The sequence below is a fragment of the Poecile atricapillus genome, chromosome 11, assembly GCF_030490865.1.
Source record: "Poecile atricapillus isolate bPoeAtr1 chromosome 11, bPoeAtr1.hap1, whole genome shotgun sequence".
NCBI classification, from domain to species: Eukaryota; Metazoa; Chordata; class Aves; order Passeriformes; family Paridae; genus Poecile; species Poecile atricapillus.
In genome coordinates, this window is record NC_081259.1 from 12167358 (window position 1) to 12185935 (window position 18578).

At 39.3% G+C, this 18578-nt stretch overlaps 1 protein-coding gene across 1 annotated transcript in view; it reads right to left on the reverse strand.

Moving 5' to 3' along the window:
• The window catches only part of MYO5A (myosin VA), a 97005-nt gene that overhangs the window by 5235 nt on the left and 73192 nt on the right, over positions 1–18578 (reverse strand). Inside the window, exons 26-39 of the mRNA XM_058847120.1 lie at positions 17337–17480; positions 16540–16593; positions 15592–15819; positions 12883–12983; positions 12260–12340; positions 10172–10370; positions 8550–8624; positions 6624–6717; positions 5418–5564; positions 4869–5023; positions 3594–3683; positions 2733–2883; positions 1616–1898; positions 627–801 (exon numbers count right to left, since the gene is read on the reverse strand). Coding sequence (XP_058703103.1) covers positions 627–801; positions 1616–1898; positions 2733–2883; positions 3594–3683; positions 4869–5023; positions 5418–5564; positions 6624–6717; positions 8550–8624; positions 10172–10370; positions 12260–12340; positions 12883–12983; positions 15592–15819; positions 16540–16593; positions 17337–17480 — 1977 coding nt within the window. The remainder of the gene's footprint in view (positions 1–626; positions 802–1615; positions 1899–2732; positions 2884–3593; positions 3684–4868; positions 5024–5417; positions 5565–6623; positions 6718–8549; positions 8625–10171; positions 10371–12259; positions 12341–12882; positions 12984–15591; positions 15820–16539; positions 16594–17336; positions 17481–18578) is intronic.

Here is an 18578-nt window from a genome sequence, read left to right on the forward strand (position 1 = left end):
AAATAGGGAAATTTCTTCCTTTTCCTTGTGAGAATTGTTCATTAAGCAGCAAAGATGCTTGGGTCCATTTATTCCTGTACAAGCTCTAGCATGGTTTGAAAAAGGAGTGCAAATATCTGTACAAAATCTGAGCCTCAAAAATAGGAATCTGTTTACTCAGATCCACTTGGTTCAGCCTTTGAGGCTAATGGCTGCGGTAACTCTACACTCTTGTTTTCAGACTCAGAGACAACAGCTCTGAATTGTCCATCAGCTTGGCTGGATACCAACTCTGGTGGCAGAAAGATCAATTCCTACTACCCTAGGCAGAGCTGTGTGGAGTACAGAGATGTCTTTGAATGAAAACTTTTCTCTAAGGATTTCCAAAAACTGAGAGACTATGTATAGCACTGCACCCTGCACAATCTATTCATCTTCCTCTCATTTGTTCAAGACTTATCTCAAACATCAGACTCAAAAGGGTCTGGTCCTTTTTTCACCCCTCCCCAAATTAATCTGTTTTAGTAAAACAAAGTAAGAAACCTCCAATTCCTGTGTGACAGCAGTGCTGGCAGGGATAGCAAACACCAACAGAGCAGAGAACTGCTCAGGAGGGACAGCAGGACAGACAGTGAGGATTTGCTCACCTGGGCAGTAGTCAGTGCGTTGCACATTGAACAAATGGCTTCTGCATCTTCATCTGTTTTCTTTTTTACCTGCAGCAACTGTGCAGCCTGGATGAGGGGTTCCAGGGTTTCCTTAGCACCACTATTCATCAAATTTTTATCACGTAGCCATTCTTCCAGTTGACTCACATTGTATCTGTGCAAAGAGGTAAGAACATCAAGAACATTAATGCCTGAATATGGATAAATGGAAAGCATGTGTAATTTCATGTTGATTTCCCAGTGCTGCTTATGTCCTTATGTGTTTTTCCTTCTTTTTATTTTGTCTTCACACTGTTTTCTTCCAATTAAGGCAGGGATTTTGACTTTCATAACAGTTAGAAACTATAGTCAAAGATTTCCACTAACTAGTCTTTCCCATTTGTTTCTCTTCCTATTAATTGTGTGAATGTGATAAGAAGAAAGGCAAATGAGATTTTGTCCACACTGAAGTACAGTGAGGCTTTGGAAGGTAACTTGAGGGACTGGAATGCCCTGGCTAAATTTCCTGACATATGCCAGTAAAATCCACTGGAGAAGTGATGTGAAATGCAGGAGATTATTCAGAAGGCTTTACCTCAGGATGCAGCAAATTAGTGCAGACAAAGAGGTATCCACTGCACCACCAGTACACAAAGAAAAGCAGCAGGTATGTTTGCTATTCTTCTCAAGCTGAAGAAGCAATTACCAATATTTAACCTACACTTCTGTTTCCCGCTTGATAAGGAAACACTTTTTGTTTTGCTTCTACCACATTTCCTTGATTGTCAGGTAGAATTTAGCCAAGGTCAACTAAGCCGGTTTTTAACTAAATTTCACCAAATCAGTTTAACATCATCTGCACCTGTTTGCATGTGGAAAAATAAATATTCCAGATATCTGCACCTGCATCAAAATGAAATTCAGCAATGTCAAGAGTTCAGTAAGATTTCCAGCAGTGCATTGTGGAGAACCGTAGCGAGCTTTCCCACCTTATCTGCATTCCCTTGCTCCACGAGCACATGTCCTTGCGCAGGAGAAGGTTATTGAGCGTTACGGCCCCGATGATGTAGAACATCTGCTTGACCACCTGTTTGATCAGCTCTGGGTCCATTCCATGCTGACACATCACCGAGTGGAAGGAGTTCAGCTGCCGGATGATGGAGTCCAAGGTGTAGGTGCCCTCATCAGCAATGCTGGATGTTCTCTTCCGCAGCCCTGTCGGTTTCACCCCCGAGACACCTTGGATGGTCTCGTGCTCCAGCATTCCTGAAACTGCATTTGATTGATAATGTTACTGTAATGACTGGAAACTGCTGATACACAAACTTATTGTGCAAGACAGCAAAGCAGAGGGCAGGCTGGGCTTTCTGCTAGCCACAGTTTACCCTGATTTCCAGAAATTGTGTGTCCCACTATGTTCTGCAAAATCTAAGTTCACAGGGTTTCTACAAAGATTCTAGCATGTGTGTTTAAAAGGACAGTCTGAACCTAGCTCAGGAAAGTATTTTTTTCCTCCCAGGGTCATAGGAGCAGCAGAGTCAGAAAACTGAGAGCTGGTCCATTCTTCTAAAATGTTATGATTGGAAAGCATGAAAATTTTGGTGAGAGTATTGTCTGAACAGAAAATGAAAAGTATTCTTAATTGAAAAAAAAAAACAACCATCTCTGAATGTTAGCTTTATCACTGCCTGTGATTTAATTCCTCACTGCTGTCCATAACGACCAAACAATTTTTTCCATATTAATTTTAATTAAAGGTTCTCATGTAATTAAAGTCTGATTTTTTCCATGGGATATTTCCCAACAGACAGGGAAACAAATATCAGATTGTCCTGACAGCTTCTTCCTGTAAATGCCTGATTTATGCCAAGCATGAATAAGATATACCAATTTATTCTGGCACTGCCAGAAAAACCAGTCACAGTTTAGTTTTTCCTCTAATCCAACCTGTCCAGAGAGTCCTTGTCATATGTGAACAGAATACCACAAGAACTCTTAATGAAACTCTACTGTTTAGGAAGCAATACAAGATACATCTACTATTACCATCATGATTTTCATTTTGGTACTATGTTGTGAAGCTTAAGGAATTCAACTTTGCCTTACCAATCATTGGTTGCAGAATATTTTCCAGCACTCGGACAAGTTGTTGGTAGATCTGAATAGCCAAGTCACTCAGTACTTGTCTGTATTCAGCTAAATCAAAATTAGTGAGGCAGTGTTCATTTTGACGAGGTGTATTATGCTTCATGAACCCCTGAATTCATAAAATAACAGAAATTAATGCTTCAGTAGAGCACAAAAAATATTACACAAACCCAGTATTTGCATCTTCTTTCATGCAACAGACAAATAATACCTTAAGTCACAGCCCTTCAAAATTTTAGTTTGGAACTTTGTCTGATTGAGGCTAATGCTAGGATTTGCTTTTCAAGTGTGATGCCTGCCAGCACCTGCTTCCTTAACTCCAAATTTTAGATCTGTGACACAGGAACAAACTCTGCCAGCTTTCTGGCAGTCAAGACTTCCTCCCTCTTCAAAGTGCATGGGCACTTTCACCTGGCCAGCTATGGCCAAAAGCCCAGTTAAGCTTGAAAGAAGAATTGTGCATATCACAGCCTCCAAACATTCACTGGGCTGCCATACTATGGCTAAAAGGCTTAATAAGGCCTTTTTGATAGGGAGTCCAGTGAATCACTGCTAAAAAACCATAATGGTACCTGCCAAATTCTCCTGCTTAATCTGAGCTGGCCCTTCTGGGAGCCCAATGTCATCTAGACTCTGGGTCCCAGCCTGCAGTAAAGGGAAGCTGCTTCAAATCTTATATCCCTGTGCTGTTACCATCACTCCAAAAGGTGTAGCCATTTGAAGAGATTATGACTAGATCTTTTACACAAGATTTGTTAAAGAGCAGTCCTGACAGCAGTACTGGAGAGCAAGAGAAACCAGAGTAAGAGCACTGCTTACCTCTTCTCCACTGTACTGCTTCAAACAGTGCAAAAATCGGCAGGTGTTCGACAGCCAGAAGGACACTGTTTCAAAGTCATCGCCTCTTTTCTGAAGATAAAAACAAACACAGTTCAGCAAAGACTGGCAGGAGAAATAAAATAATAGAATACAAGATACACAACTAAACACTTAAAATACGCTTTTTAGCAGATCCTCATTCTGATGTTTTGCAAAACTTTGTGTATTACACTAATGTATTACGAAAGCAAGGGTTTTGGCAAAGTGCTATTTAACACCCTCCCTGTTTTCCTTAGTATTTCTCACTAATATGATTTCTTCCACAGAGATGATCTTTCTGTGTTTTACAGGCCCATCCTAATTGCTCTGGGCAAGAATCAAACAGCAGTGTGACCATTCCCAAAATACCCAGTGACTCTTGTGAAGAGCCCAGCAGGGAAGACTGGAATGATACAGAGCCAGCAGGAGGAGCAGGGAAGGATTTAGTTTTGATGAATGCCACTTACATCATAACCATTTTGGCAGCCTGATAGGGAAAATGAAAACAACAAATCCTTCTCATCGAAGAACACAGGATTGAGTATATGCTGAGTAGTTCTAGAGGTCTGTAGTGTGCACTTCTTTCACTTAAAAATGTTCAAAAATTCCTATGGATATGTAAGCTCCAGCAGGATTGTTTACTAAGTGTTTTTTAAAAACTTGTAGTTTGATTAAAGGCTTGGCTTTTGACACATCTCTCTCATTTAAAAAATAAAAAAAACATGTAAACATAAAAGATATTTATGTCTTAATAATGCCTTCGAGATACACCTGGCCTGAACTCTCCCAGCCAACTCCTTGCAAAGACTTTGGGCAGTAACTTATTATCATCAGTGTAATCTGTAGGTGAAGCAAATGAGGAATCTGTTAACCAAAACTGCAAATGAAACTGTTTATTTACATGCTCTGGAGGAGATTAATGAAGACTCACTCTGCAAAGTCTGACTACATCCAAACTTTGTAAGCTGAGCTTCAGAGGAGGGTGACTATTCAAAACAAAAAGAAGGTGCTTCTTTCCCTATTAATTCAATGCATCTCTGCTACCGTATGGACAAAATGCCAGCAATGTGTTTATACAAAATTTGTTATTTTTTTAACACAACTCTTGGGACTTTAGTGGGAGTTCACTGATCACAAATCCAGAGCCAATTCACTAAAAGCCTTCTCCTCATTCTCCTAACATAAAACCAAAAGAGAATTTTAACATTTTTTTCTAAACTAAGCAGACTAACTAACCTTTAACACTTTTTTGATGCCATTGATAGTGGAAGTCAACAACGACCGCACTTTCTGGTCATCATTAAGGTAATCTGCATGGCGCACACACATGAACAAAATATATGCTGGTAGTCCTGGAATCAGGTTGACAGCTACCCCACGTGGTTTCAGCTCTTGGGAAAAACAAACACACATTGTCTTGTTAAGTGTCAAGTCATTAGAAGATGTTATATGAGGTAATTGCAACCTCCCCAGTTAATAGCATATACATGGATATGTATCTCTGGTTAGTGAAAACACAGAGGAAAACTAAGAGAGACTTTCTTGGTAAAAGAACAGAATAAGAAAATAAAAGTGCCTGCTAAAAATATGCAGGCATGTTAATATGTACTATACTAGTCAGGAAGGATAATCAGATTACAATACACATTTAGGAACTGTAGGTAAACCGAACACCGTCAAAAGCAAAACAAGCTATTCATTTCCTAATGGAAATTCTGTGTTCTTATCATTCATTTTTCAGATTGTATGGAAGCAGAGAAGGCCACAAATGAGAAAAATGCTTACCTAAAATAAGATTCTTGACAAGCTTTTGTTCATCTTCCTTCTTATATTCCAACATCCCTTGGAAGTCCTTTTCTTTCCGTGGAATGTTAACCGGACGAATAGGTTCATCAATGATTTGTCCAGGTGATATATTCTCCATCTGGCCCACTTTGGAGAGAGAATGAAAAGAAACATTACATTTTCCAGTGAAAACAATACATACCAGAGAACCCTTCTGTAACATTCCTAAGGAAAGTCCTGGCTCCAGCAGGACATGGAAGAGAATATCAAGAGCCAAACTGAGAAAACTCATTGGTTGGGAAAAAGGTGGTTTAGTAAGTGAAGGAAAAGGGGCTGGGGGATGCAAAGCAAAGGCAATCACTCATGATAAACCCCCACCCCAAGGGAACTGATGTCCAGCCAGTCTCAAAAACCAGCTACCTTGTGTCCAAAAAACCCTTCTGTGGTTCCTGTCATTAGGAGGTGCAGCATATAGAATATTCCTTTGGCCAGTCTGGGTCAGCTGTCCTGGCTGTGTGCCCACGTGCCCTCCCACCTCAGCTTACTGAGGGGACAGAGTGGGAGAAAAAGGAAACCTTGACACTTTCCAGCTCTGTTTAGAAGTAGCCAAAACACCAATGTGTTCCCAGCAGTGTTATGGACTCAAATCCAAAACACAGCACCACACAGGCTGCTATGATGAAAGTTAACTCCATCCCAGTCAGACCTACTGTTAATTAGGCAATACACACAGACCAAACAATATTTTCAGGAGCATTTTCCCACTCAGTATTATGTATGAACATTACTGCGATCTTGCCCAGAGAAGCAAGTAACTGAACAATATTTTAAGACTTTTTTTTAAAAAAACACTTAGTTTGAGTAACCTTCACATTCAAAGGGAAACTGGGTAACTGATTTTTGCCTGGCTCATATTTAGTACTGCTTTTCTCTTGACAAAACCAGATACTGTCTTTGAGTACACAAACAGTGCAGAAAACGTGCCTCTATGTTTGAATACTTTCTGCCTTCAGAGAAACATCTATCTCCTTTTCTCATCTTCTAAAAGTTCCTAAAGGAACACACAGAGGTCTGAGTATACATCCTGTTTCTGCAATCAACAGAGGCTAAAGCTACTGAAGACCTCACAGCTGCTAAAACAGATGGGTTTGATGACATTTAGATCACAAAGTAAACCAAAATCTTTCTCTCAAAATCTAAAAGTACCTTCGAGTTCACCGATCTTCTTAGCAAATACTTTCAACTGCTTCTTTAACTTGCGAACAGTTTTGTCCTGCTTTTCCAGCTGCTCCATTAAATCCTGTAAATTAAAATAAGGGGAAGATCAAGATATGGGAACAATCCTGTGCCATGTGACAGAGACAAAAACAGTGCAGTTAGAGTTATGAGGCAGTGAGGAAAGCTGAACAGAAGTGCCATCCTCTGGCCAAAGGTTGCAAGCTGGTACACTGCCTACAACACAAGCCAAATATTGCAAATATTATTAAGTTATATGCAGCATGACAAAGGCAAAGCTCATAGGCAGGTAGATTCTGCAGACACTCAGAATGAGGTCAGTTCATATAGCGAAGATATTTTGCTGCAAACACATCTCCCTAATGCCTCCTCCCTGCTCTTCCAAGTGCCTCACAGAAATTATTTTCTTTACTATTAAACAGCTACCCTGTATTTCTGCATCATTTAATCCTATCTTTAAGACTGACCCCTTATTCAAACTTATCCATGTAGAGAAAATGAGAGATTCCTAGAAAGACCATAACTTGCACTCAAATTTACCAAATCAAACATCCAAACACCATTTCTTGTGTTGCTCTGCCATTTCCCTTGCTGTCATCACATTTCCTTACACAGAAAATGGTTTTCTACATGTTTTTATTCTGTATCTGAATAACATCTAGCACCTAGAAGTCCTAATCTTTTAATATACCATATTTGTCCTTCAAAGGAACATTCCCAGAAATCTGAATAGTTCTGTGACATATCTGTTGTAGTATATTCATAAAATAATGGTGTAATTAAAAAAGGGAAAGTCTTTCTAAAGAATGCAAAACCTCAAGCTCAAACAACCTGAAAGCCATTCCAGGTTAAGTGTTGGAAAGCAGCTTAGAAGAAAGATCTACTATGCATGAGGATTATTCTTGGCACTGGTAAGAACACTAGGGATCATGAACTCCCTGCTTCAAAAGCATCATCTGGGAAACTACACCTCTTCTGAAGTACTGAAACATTTTAGTGCAGCATGGGCACAAACCTTAATCATGTAGTAAAAGAGCTGACAATCTGATACAATATCCTTGAGCAGTAAGATATCTGGCCTGTTGACAACAGAATTGAGGCCATGCTTCACATCCAAAGCACTGTCCAATTTTACAACAAAAATCCTAACAATAACACTACCTACTCATTGTCAGAAAAAACAATTTCTCCTGAAATTAACAAAAAGATACACGTAAGTTTGACAAACTGTTTCAAATGTATCAGGGAAGGGATATGACTTCAGAACAACCTCTATGTGAGGACAAATAAAGTTCTTTCTATGGTTCCTCTAAACAAATTTAACAGATTTCACATCTCATTAAGATCTGAAAACTCATAAATTATATTCTTTCAAGCTCACATATGATGCTGTCTTTAATTACTATGAAAATATTATCTCCAATGTCATTCTTCATATTTTGCATTTCTGAAAAATAGTAAAATAAGAATAAATTCAGGCTATGAATGGATTGCTGACACCATTCACCTTGGTAAGGATCTGTATGATCAGTCCTCTGCTTTTCTGAACTGAACCTAAATGTATCGAAGTTTCAAACCAAAGAGTAGTTTTGAAAATTGAACATCATCTGCATTTTTCCAGGGCAGTATTAAGTAGTATTCAAAAAGAAACTTTAGCTTTGCTCACAGCACAAGGCTCGTATTAGTAACAAAACTGTGCATCAAAAAGAAACACAGATTACACAAAGGACACTAAGGCTAACAAAAAAAAGCAGTGAAGGAAGTAATTTGCATTGTGAAGCTCTCTGCAGGGGGATTTCCTCTGAAAGGGAGAAAAGGAGACAGCCTGCTTTTCAATTAGTGCTTCAGAAACAGCGACCAGACAACAGAGAAACAGGACTTGTGTGAACTACATACAATCATCCGCTTGTAAAGGGAAATCCGGTACAACTGATACTTCTTGGGATCATCTGCATACAACTCCTCATAAAACTGCAAAAATAGGGACAGGGTTGGTTTTCTCCCTCCCTCTGAGACACTGAAACTTCAGTGAGCACTGTACAGATTAAATCAGAATACAACAAGATCAAGGATCTCCTACTTTTAGGCCTTAGTTGTGTTCATGCCAGCACCTCCCAGAGAGAAGCTGATGTAGATGAGTTGCAGAACAGTCAGATCTTTTAAAAATGGGCTGTACTAGGACTGTGAAAGCATGGAATACAACCTTTGTGAGAACAGGGACAGGACATTTTCTTATGCTAATGAAGATGGGATTGCAGTGAACACTACAATTCTAACATGGCATCTGGAAAGCTGCAAATTGTTTCCACTCCAGGGCTAGGAGTGGAACTGAAACATACTCCTAGCTTGGAGTGGACTTGCAATACTCAAACATCTGAAGTGAAATACTAAGGAAAGAGTCTATATTTAACAAGTAAAATTACATTCAGTGTATTTGAAAACAAAGAGAACTCCTCTGGGCTATAATTACATGACTGTGTGTTGTCTTGGGAACACGATGTGATGAGTAGGTCTCTGGGGGGGAAAATGGCTAAAAATCGTAACATATGACTGAGCAGCAGGAGGGAGCTGCTGCGACAGGAACATTCACGGTCTACCTTTGCCAGTGAGAGACTGCGGCTGCTGAGGCAAACTTACACTTTTAGCCAGTTCTCCAACATGTATCAGCTGAATTATCTGATACTTTGCTCAAAATCTCTGGTATTAAGACAAGACCCCAACAGTGATAACTTCTGTCATTAGCAGGAAACACTACACCTTGGCTTGTTTGGAGGGAGCAATGACACAGCTAGGATTTTTCTGGCTGAAGCAGCATGTTTCCCTTTACCAGTAACAAGCCAAGCATATTCCAACACAAGGCTCTTTGGAAGATTTCCCCAGAAATGCAGTAGCCCACACAGGATGAACATACTCTTTTGTGGAAGAAGGAAAGGAGTTTTGCCCAATCCTTCCTTCACACAAAAATGTTGTGCAGTACACATAGAATACTGTTAGCTAAGTGACTTCAAGCCAAGTTTCTTTTTATGGAACTATTTCTTTTTTCAAAACATACTGAATAGCTGGAGCTTGTAAAATGATGGATTATCTCTTTAGCTTCAGGCAGGGAAGAGAGAAATGGGAAGATAAATTACATGAAATAATTAAAGAATTACATCAGAGTTTTTAAATGAAATAAACAAACAAACATATTTCAGAGGAAACACCACTCCTTGGCTCCATTACTAGTTTTTATGACTTCCCTGGATATCAACATTCAATTTAACCATGACTAGACTCACCAGTTGGAAGCTGGGATCCACAAGCTTCCTCCATGCCCCAAACTTCAAACCAGTTTCCCGAAACACTATTACTTCAGGAGCAATCACCAGCCTCTCTCTCCCATTAACCTGCACTCAAGAAAACCACTACCCTCGTGCAATTTTTTTGCAGGAAGCTGCCGTCTGAAAAATGATAAGAACCTAGAGGTGTGGCAGGTCTGTAAGTCCCCATGCCTGCTCCTGCAGCATCATTTCTCTTACCAAGTTCTCATTAGTCAGCCGGGTGATCTCATGCTGCAGACTGGCTTCAATGCGGGCCTCGGGAGGCAGCTGCAGGTTCTGGGCCAGGAGCTGCTGCTGCCGATTGTTTTCCTCCTTCAGACTCTGGATCTCACCTCGCAGCGATTCCAGCTCATTCTCGTGGCTCTTCTTCTGTGACTGAAGCTGAGACTCCAGCAGCCTAAGGAGGTTGAGCAACAGTTTGTGTGAGCACACTCAAAGTTACATCCCCAGTTCTCAGAGGGAGTGTAAAGCTTTAGCTGCTGCTCAGGAACAATTAGCCATGGCTTGCAAAGGAAAATGAAAAAGGCAGAGTACTCTTTAAACCCTTCAGTATGCCTTCTAATTAAATTAAGCTTCCATGATCAAAAAGTGAAGAGAGAGAAGCTAATTGTGACACTGCTTTGCGTTTCCTTTGATTGAACACGTACTGTACAGGGTGCCACTGTGGCAACAAATGTAAAGCTAAGTCTTCACAGATTGACTGAAGGGACTTTAAAGGGGTTTAACCTCTGAACAAAACAAATAACCTAAGATGAAGATGACACTGTGCTCACTCAAGTTAGCACCTTGCAATATGAACAATGGAAAATATTTTCAGAGTGAACTTTTTCACTCAGAAACCATTTAATTGCAAATGCACATTAATAATCTTTATTTTTACATGAAACCAAATATTTTTCAGAGGGTTGTCCTTAATGCACAAAAGGCCAACAACAGAATCAGACTCAGGACTAAAATCCAGGAGCTTTATCCTCACCACTAACTCATTCTTTCCCCTTGAGCACATCACATCTCAAATTCTTCTCTTCGTGAAGTGAGGATAACATGTACCAGCCTCCTGCCAGGCAGTGCTGGGGGATCCACTCCTGCTTGCAAGGCACTGTCCAAGGGCTCTGACTCATAATTTTGTATGTACACAGGAAATGACAATACTGGTGACTACCAGTGTTCAATTAGACAACATTTCAGGGTTTAAATATGCATAAGGCAGAAACATTTATTAGTAACTAGACTGATGAAGCACACAAGGGCAAATAGTCATTTACTTGCAGTGCTCTGCCATTTAATATAAAGCTTCTTGCCTCTGCAGTGCCAGGACAAGAGGCAAGAGGCACAGAGCAAACCATCTCCCATCCTGCTCTGCAGAACAGCTGCTCTAAGTTAGATCTTCACAGGTTTACACAACCATGTTAGGGGCAGAATGTGTTAGCACCAGAAAAGGAAGGACCTTAGTTAGCAGCAGTCATTGCAAAATGCCACCTTCTGTAGTTACTGCTACCAAATGCATACACTGAAGAACATCAGCAGTGCTGATGGAGTGAGTTAGTTGTCAGGGCAGGACCAGGAAGCATTTTGGAAGTCAGGAACACCGACGAGCACACAGAGCCAGAGCTGCACTTCTCAACAAGGCGATTCTCGCCTGCCCCATGACCAGCACAGTCCTTGCAGAGACCAGAGGGGTCCCACTGAGGCTTCAACAGCACCACAAGGAACTAAAGATTACTTCTCTTTCTTGGTTATTTTGTGACTTACATTTTGAATCTGGCATGGAGAGACATGGGAGAAGAATGTTTAATTTACTGAACTTGAGACACAGGGAGACTAAGGCCCATTTCAGTTTGAAATTTAAGAGTACACTGAAGCTACTTAAACAATAGTTAGTAATTACTAAAATGATTATACTTCTTCAGGCTGAAACACTGTAAGGAACATCAGTTTTGAAACCTGGTGTAAAAGTGCACAAATAGTACACGGCTACAAATACTTTCTAGCTGTGGAGCTTCTGGTATTTTACAGTCTACTTTTGTGCAAGTATTCTTATGAATTATGTATTGGCTGTTGTGCCATCTTAAAACTTTTTAAATGATAAAACCTGACAAGTAGAAAGCTTTGAGGATTAGGTTTGAGGAAACTCCTTAATTTGTATAATCTGTGTTGAATTTTTTTTCTAACTGTTAAAGCAATAGAAGTACTGTAGCTAAAGCAAACCCATAGCAAGGGGCAGTTAGCTAGAAAAGAAGATGCAAATGAAGAAAAAAAAAAACCCATTCTGAGAAGTTTGGTAACCTGTTGGCTTGTTTTAACCCTTCATAAGCCAGCCAAAGTTCTCCGTCCTCATTCAGCATATGATAGTCCTGGGGAGATTGCCTTTCAAGAAACGTGTTTAAAAAAATACAAGAGATATATGTGATGGTGAAGAGGTGACATGGCAAGGACATTACACACTACATTACAGTTACAAAATAAGAGAAACAAAAAACCCTCCAAAACAACTTAGCAAATTACTTTTCTTGTTTATGTGTTTTTTTCTTAATGATGCAAGTCAGTTCTCAGTGACAGCCCAGCTGGTTACAGCATTCTGTGCTGTTACAATAAATGCATTGCAACAGACTACTGTGACCACTGTGGTTCAGAGGGTGACAAACCAGCCTGGGGACTGGCACCCAGGCTGGGCCACGCAGCAATTAGAGGCTAAGAGGATGGAAATACAGAAACCTTGATTTTACATTCCCCCATTATTTCCAAATCCTTTCAAATACTGCACACAACAATTTTACTAATGAAATCAAATTATAACCCCAGCTATGAGTGTTCTCTGGACATACATGGATGGAACTGACTGAACACAATATACAGTGCGTCGCAGCAGACCCCAGGTGATCACAAAATAAAATAAAGAGAACTTGTACCTGTTTGTTTCCTTCAGTCCAATATATGCCTGTGCTATTTCTCCTTTGTCTTTCATCTTCTGTACATCCTCCAAGAGGATTGTAGCATCTGTCATTGTATGCTGGAAAAAGAATGATCATTTACTGTAAATTTAACAACATAACTGCTCCTTGAATCCATGTTTTCTTCGTGTGGAACACCAATCCTTGAGTAGACACATTAAATAAGTGTGGGTACCTGAGCAAGAGGTTGGTCCATAATTGCTATGTCCATTTGGTTTATCTTTTAAAATAAATGCATACAAAATGGTCAAATATTGGTTTGTCTAGTAATTGGATACAATTAATCTATTTCCACTTGTTCATCAAATAAAAGGAACAAAATAAATTTCATGAAATGTTGAATTTGCATTTTATTCAAATTGCCAGGAACAGCTGCTAATACTAAAACTGAAGCAGCACAGTTTTGCCAGCTTAATTCTATTAATATTTCTTAAACATAAGCATTACATGGAGTCTTTCAAAGCTCAAAAATAAGAACTGTTTCTCACTCGTGTATTTAAATTCTCTGTCAAAACAGGAAAGAATTGACAAGGACTTGAGGTCTGCTAATTTAGATAGTATCACAGTGCCATTTTGTTTCAGTTTTTAATGTTTATTATGGCTTTTTCTTCAGTAAAACCTGAAATACTTAATAGATGTTTACAGTCACCTTGGCCAGTCTGATCTGAGTCATTGCCATGGAGTACCAGAGGACTTTAATGAACATAAGAGATGGAATTCTGACTTTTTGACTTTCAAAACAAGCAGATGCTGTTCTCATGAGCACAATTTTGAAAAGTTTTTACAATAACAGCTCTGTGGGCTTAAATTCTGGAGCCTAGATCTCTATGTCTAGTATGATTTGTGTTATCCAATATGAGAAACAATAAAATATGTAGGCTCCTCAAGGAATTATTCCCAACATCTTTATGAGATCTTTGAGGTTTTTCTACTATTAATTTACTACAGAGTAAAACTGCTGTATCTCACCTGATAATCTATCAAGCTTTAGCAGTCTCAACATCTATCTTTTACAGTCAGTTCAGTTTCTTATATTCTTTTATGTATTCAACTACATTTTCTACTCAAACATTCAGCAATTCCCATCCAGTAGCTAGAGATGATAACGTGAGTACACAATGTTTGTTGCTTGCCAAGGATAGCAAACACTCTAAAGTGAGGAGCTTCTTCATACCACAGACACCTAATTTGTTGTGAAATACAAGGACTTTGCAAGTTAACAAAGGTCTGATTCCTGGATCACAGTGCTCCCTGGATCACTGTCCTTACCCCTCAAACATACTCAGCAAGAAACATGATGGAGCTGACTTGACCAATTCCTAAATCCTTCCTTTCATATTCAGGTTGGCATAAAGCAACAGTTCAAAACTGTTAAATCTGCTTGTTTTGAATTTACTTGTTTCCCTGTGCAGAGCATGAAGATGGGGATGCAGAGGACACAGAATTATGAAAAAAGCTTTTCAATAATATCAAGGTAAAATGCAAGAACATGTATGTTACTTAAGAGGCAGGGAAATGACAGCTCAGTATTGCTGAGGGTTATTTTAGCATTCAGGAAGCTCTGGTTTGTAACTGTAGAAGGAAATGTGTACCTTGTCCTCCTGGCAATCAAATTGGTAGGCAAGAAAGAAGAAAAACAAAACATTAAAAAAAAAATCTGTCTGTGCTGCAGCTGTCCAACGTAAAAAGCAGAAGTTATCTGCAAACTGGCTGCTGACCATCCCACAGGTCACCTTCCTATTTCCCACACAGCCACTGTAAAATCAACACATCCATCCCACCACTGCTGGGAATACTACTGAAAGATTTACTAAGTATTTCCTTATAATGTTACAAATACTACAGAAAGACGTGTTCTGTTTTCTTTAGGGTCAATCATTTAAAACAAGACTTACACATCTTCATGCACCACAGACTTCCAGTTTACTTAGGACAAATATAGCCATAACTTTGCAGCAGCAAAGGGAAGATGACATATCTCTTCATTCCTTGCTGCAGTTATGAAACACAAGATAGCTCAGTTCAGAGGAAATTACCAGTTCCTTGATTTACATGATGCCTTTTCACGTCAACTGATTCCTATCTGCAAACCCATTACTTTCCCTTTGCCATCAGAGTCAGAGCTTTATAGAAGATATGCATTTCTAATCTAATCTACTCTTCTTTCTATAAAAGCACATAGGACCTATGAAGCAATAATATGGAATTTACATATCTTCAGAAGCCATTTTTATGAAACATTACTGACTTGCAATCATATAGATGTAGAACAAACTCTTCCTTCCACTGAACTATTAATTGAAAGGAATTCCTGAGAATTCCTTTAAATTTTTCAGTCCAACTGCACACTAGAGAAATGATACAGCTCCCAATGGGAATTATTTGTGTACTGTTAAAGGAGTCTGGGGGATCAGACCTTTGGTACAGCCTGTACATCTTCACATGAGTGCTGGTAGAGAAACCCCAGATTGATTCATTAAAACAAGCTCCTAATTCAGAGCGCTGTGGTTTGTGCACTAATAATGGACCATTGGATTACACTTAGAGGGGTTTTCAAATCCAGACTATTTTCTTCTGCCTTTTCAAGCAGAATATTAATTTATATGTTAATTAATAAATGATGCAATATAACTTTCCCACACACTGCACCTGCTGAGTGAGATTTACCTTGGGCTGAATTGCCTCCTTCTGGCTAACAAGCTGAGACCTCAGGATGAGAACTTCTTCCTTGCGTACTTCAAGCTCTTCACTGACCGAGGTCAGCTGGTCCAGAAGGACTCTGTATGCTGGGGCACCAGGAGCAGTCACCTCTGGAGCTCGTGTCTCTGTGAGGGCCTTCTGCAGCTCATTCAACTCGTTCTTCAGTTTTTTATTCTCAGATTCAAGTTCTTGACGCTGCAAGAAACAGGGACAATTCTGTCACCCAGCAGCACTGCGACAGACCTGTAACCCATAGGTACAAAACTATGGATAGAAATGGTAAAAACTGTGTGTGACTGCAAGAAATCCATCAATCTCCCCTGTATTTCTGGCCTCTTGACTATGGTCAGTAGTGTCCAGGAGGATTTTACTAACAGGACTAACCTTTTGTTTGAAATGCAAAACCAGAACACACACACATGGATCAGACAAATTTGATGGGAAACAGAATTGACAACCTTTTTTTCCTATAATTCTCCCCTTAGCAAAAAAAAAAAAAAATAAAAGTTCACAACAAATAGTGGTCAGCAGGCTAGGAAAATTCTGCATTGCTATTAGGAAATATGTTTAGTTTTAGTGGTCTAAAATATGCAGTAATTTAAATAATGCTTTTGAAAAAGAGACCTACATTTATCACTGTATTTTTGCTCAAATTAACTTGCAAGCTGTACTTAGTGTTTTACTAGAGAACTCCCCCTGGTTTAGGGGATCTTTTCCTTTTGCATCCCCAGGCACACATTCTACACCTCAAAAAGAGCAGTCCTACAATGAAATGACTGCTGGGGTATATTTGTTCTAGTTTCTCCAGCTACTATTTGGAAACAGGAGAGCTGATGTAATTTTCTATGCCAGCACATAGAGTTGGTGGCAAGAGTCTTACTAGAAAAAACCCAGAAACCTCTGTTTTACAATTACCTTGAGTGACTCATACTCCAACTCTGCACCTCTTATGGGAGGCCTTTCTTCCTCCTATGAAAGAATACAAACAAGTGTGAAAACTAAAAATCCTTCATGGATGTAGGAAAACAAAAGGGAACTGAAATTATTTTCCTATACAACTGTAAAACACTCATTCAGGTACTGCTAACTGCTGTAGTTTGAATACTGGCATTGTCTGCTTTACTTCTGAGTTTATGACATATGTAATATATGTTGATATACGTAAAATCACATACTGTGACTGGCAACAAAACAGAGCAGGATGAACCCCAGCATGCTGAAGAAATTCACTAGTAGAAACATAGTAAGAAACAATTGCCAAAACTGGTTTCAGAATTTTTTAAGAAGATCAAATCAGGAGAATTTAAATCACAATCAGCTAACGCATCTAAGCCCAGTGCTTTGGCTATGCATGCTGGTTGAGACACTTCTTCTTCTGCCTAAAATGAACAATTACTCATTCTCCCCATCATTTAAGTAGATTATCTTATGGCTACTCCTTAATAAAAACAGCCTTTCAGCCTTTTCTTTTTTTTAAGTGAAGTCTGAAGCACTTTTTGTTCCTGTTGTCTTCCATCAGAGGATCTCAAGGACCTTGAAAAACTAAATAACCAGTCCCTAGAACTAAGCACCAATAGGAATCTTGTCATTAAATAAAGCAATGGCTAGAGGAAGATAAAGATTTAGTGAAAGGCAGTCAGCATTCACAGAGCTACTGTTTCACAAGAAGGGACATTCTGGTGTCAGCATTTGATCAGCTACAAGGAGTCCACCTTAGCTTTAGCACGGAGAGCCTGCTCCTCCTTTCTGTCCAGTTCATCCTGCAGGGACTGCTTTTCCTGCTCCAGTTCTGAAACCCGTTTCTGCAGCTTGAGGAACAGAGACATGTCCAGCGCTGCTTTTTTCTCACTAGGCTCCTGCTTTAGAAACAACAGAGGGAAGTCAAGGAGTATTCCCCTTGCACAGCACAAGGAAGCACAACAGTGAGTAAAGATGGGAAACAGACTGGGGAAAGAGAGGAACACAGAAATGTTACTTGATTCTGAGCACTGAATATCTAAAATATTTCATCGGCTATCAAACACTATTTTTAAAAAGGATTTACTAGTAGAAAATGTTTCTAAGCCTAAAGCCTAGCAAAAGAAAGCACTAGACACTACCTAGCAGACAGGATGTCTATAACTAAGCATACCTTATATTCTGACATGTTTGAACGAGGGAAAGTAGAAAAAAGAAGAAGTTTGTGGTTAGACTCACCTGGAAACAACTGTAAATAAGGGATTTTTTGGTTGTTGGTTTAGTTTTCAATGATTTCTATAGTAAGTTCTTCAGCTAAAGAGAAACCTTTCTGGCAATTTGAAGGTTAATTTAGTGGGATATGACACAAAAAATAGGTAACAGAAAATATATTTTAAGCCTTTTTCCTTTTATTGTGCTAATTATACAGCCTGTTCTAAGCCTTATTCACCAGTTTCTTCACTACTGTCTGGGCAAGGACCAGTGTTTGCAATCTGAACGTGCATTAGAAATTGTCCATCAGCCTTTTTGCACTTTATGTACTGGAAAGATCAAAGTGTTTACTATGAACTGTACCATAAAATTTTAAAGCCTAGAAAAGGAACTAGAAAATTAATATTAATGACTGCAGCAGACAAGCAAGCACAGCCATTTCCACTTCATCTCCTTTTACTGTTGAGGGGAAGAGTCATAAACCACACCAACAGCTCAGGCAAAAGGAAACAGACTTTTGAGTTTTCTGGCTTTACTCATTTGCTTAGAGGTGAGCCCAATTTTTTTAATGTGGTTTTGTATAATTAATCTATATTGTTAGTCTGGAGTTGGAACTGGAGAATGTCGAGGGGTTAAACAAATACAGTGCTACATTTGTTCACACTCTTGTGTGAGTTAATTTCTTCCTTTATATTCGAAAACCTGGCTCTACAACAGCAATTCAGTGAGCCCATTAGCCAAAGGAAAACATGGCATTTGGCTCATATGTGACATCCCATCACATG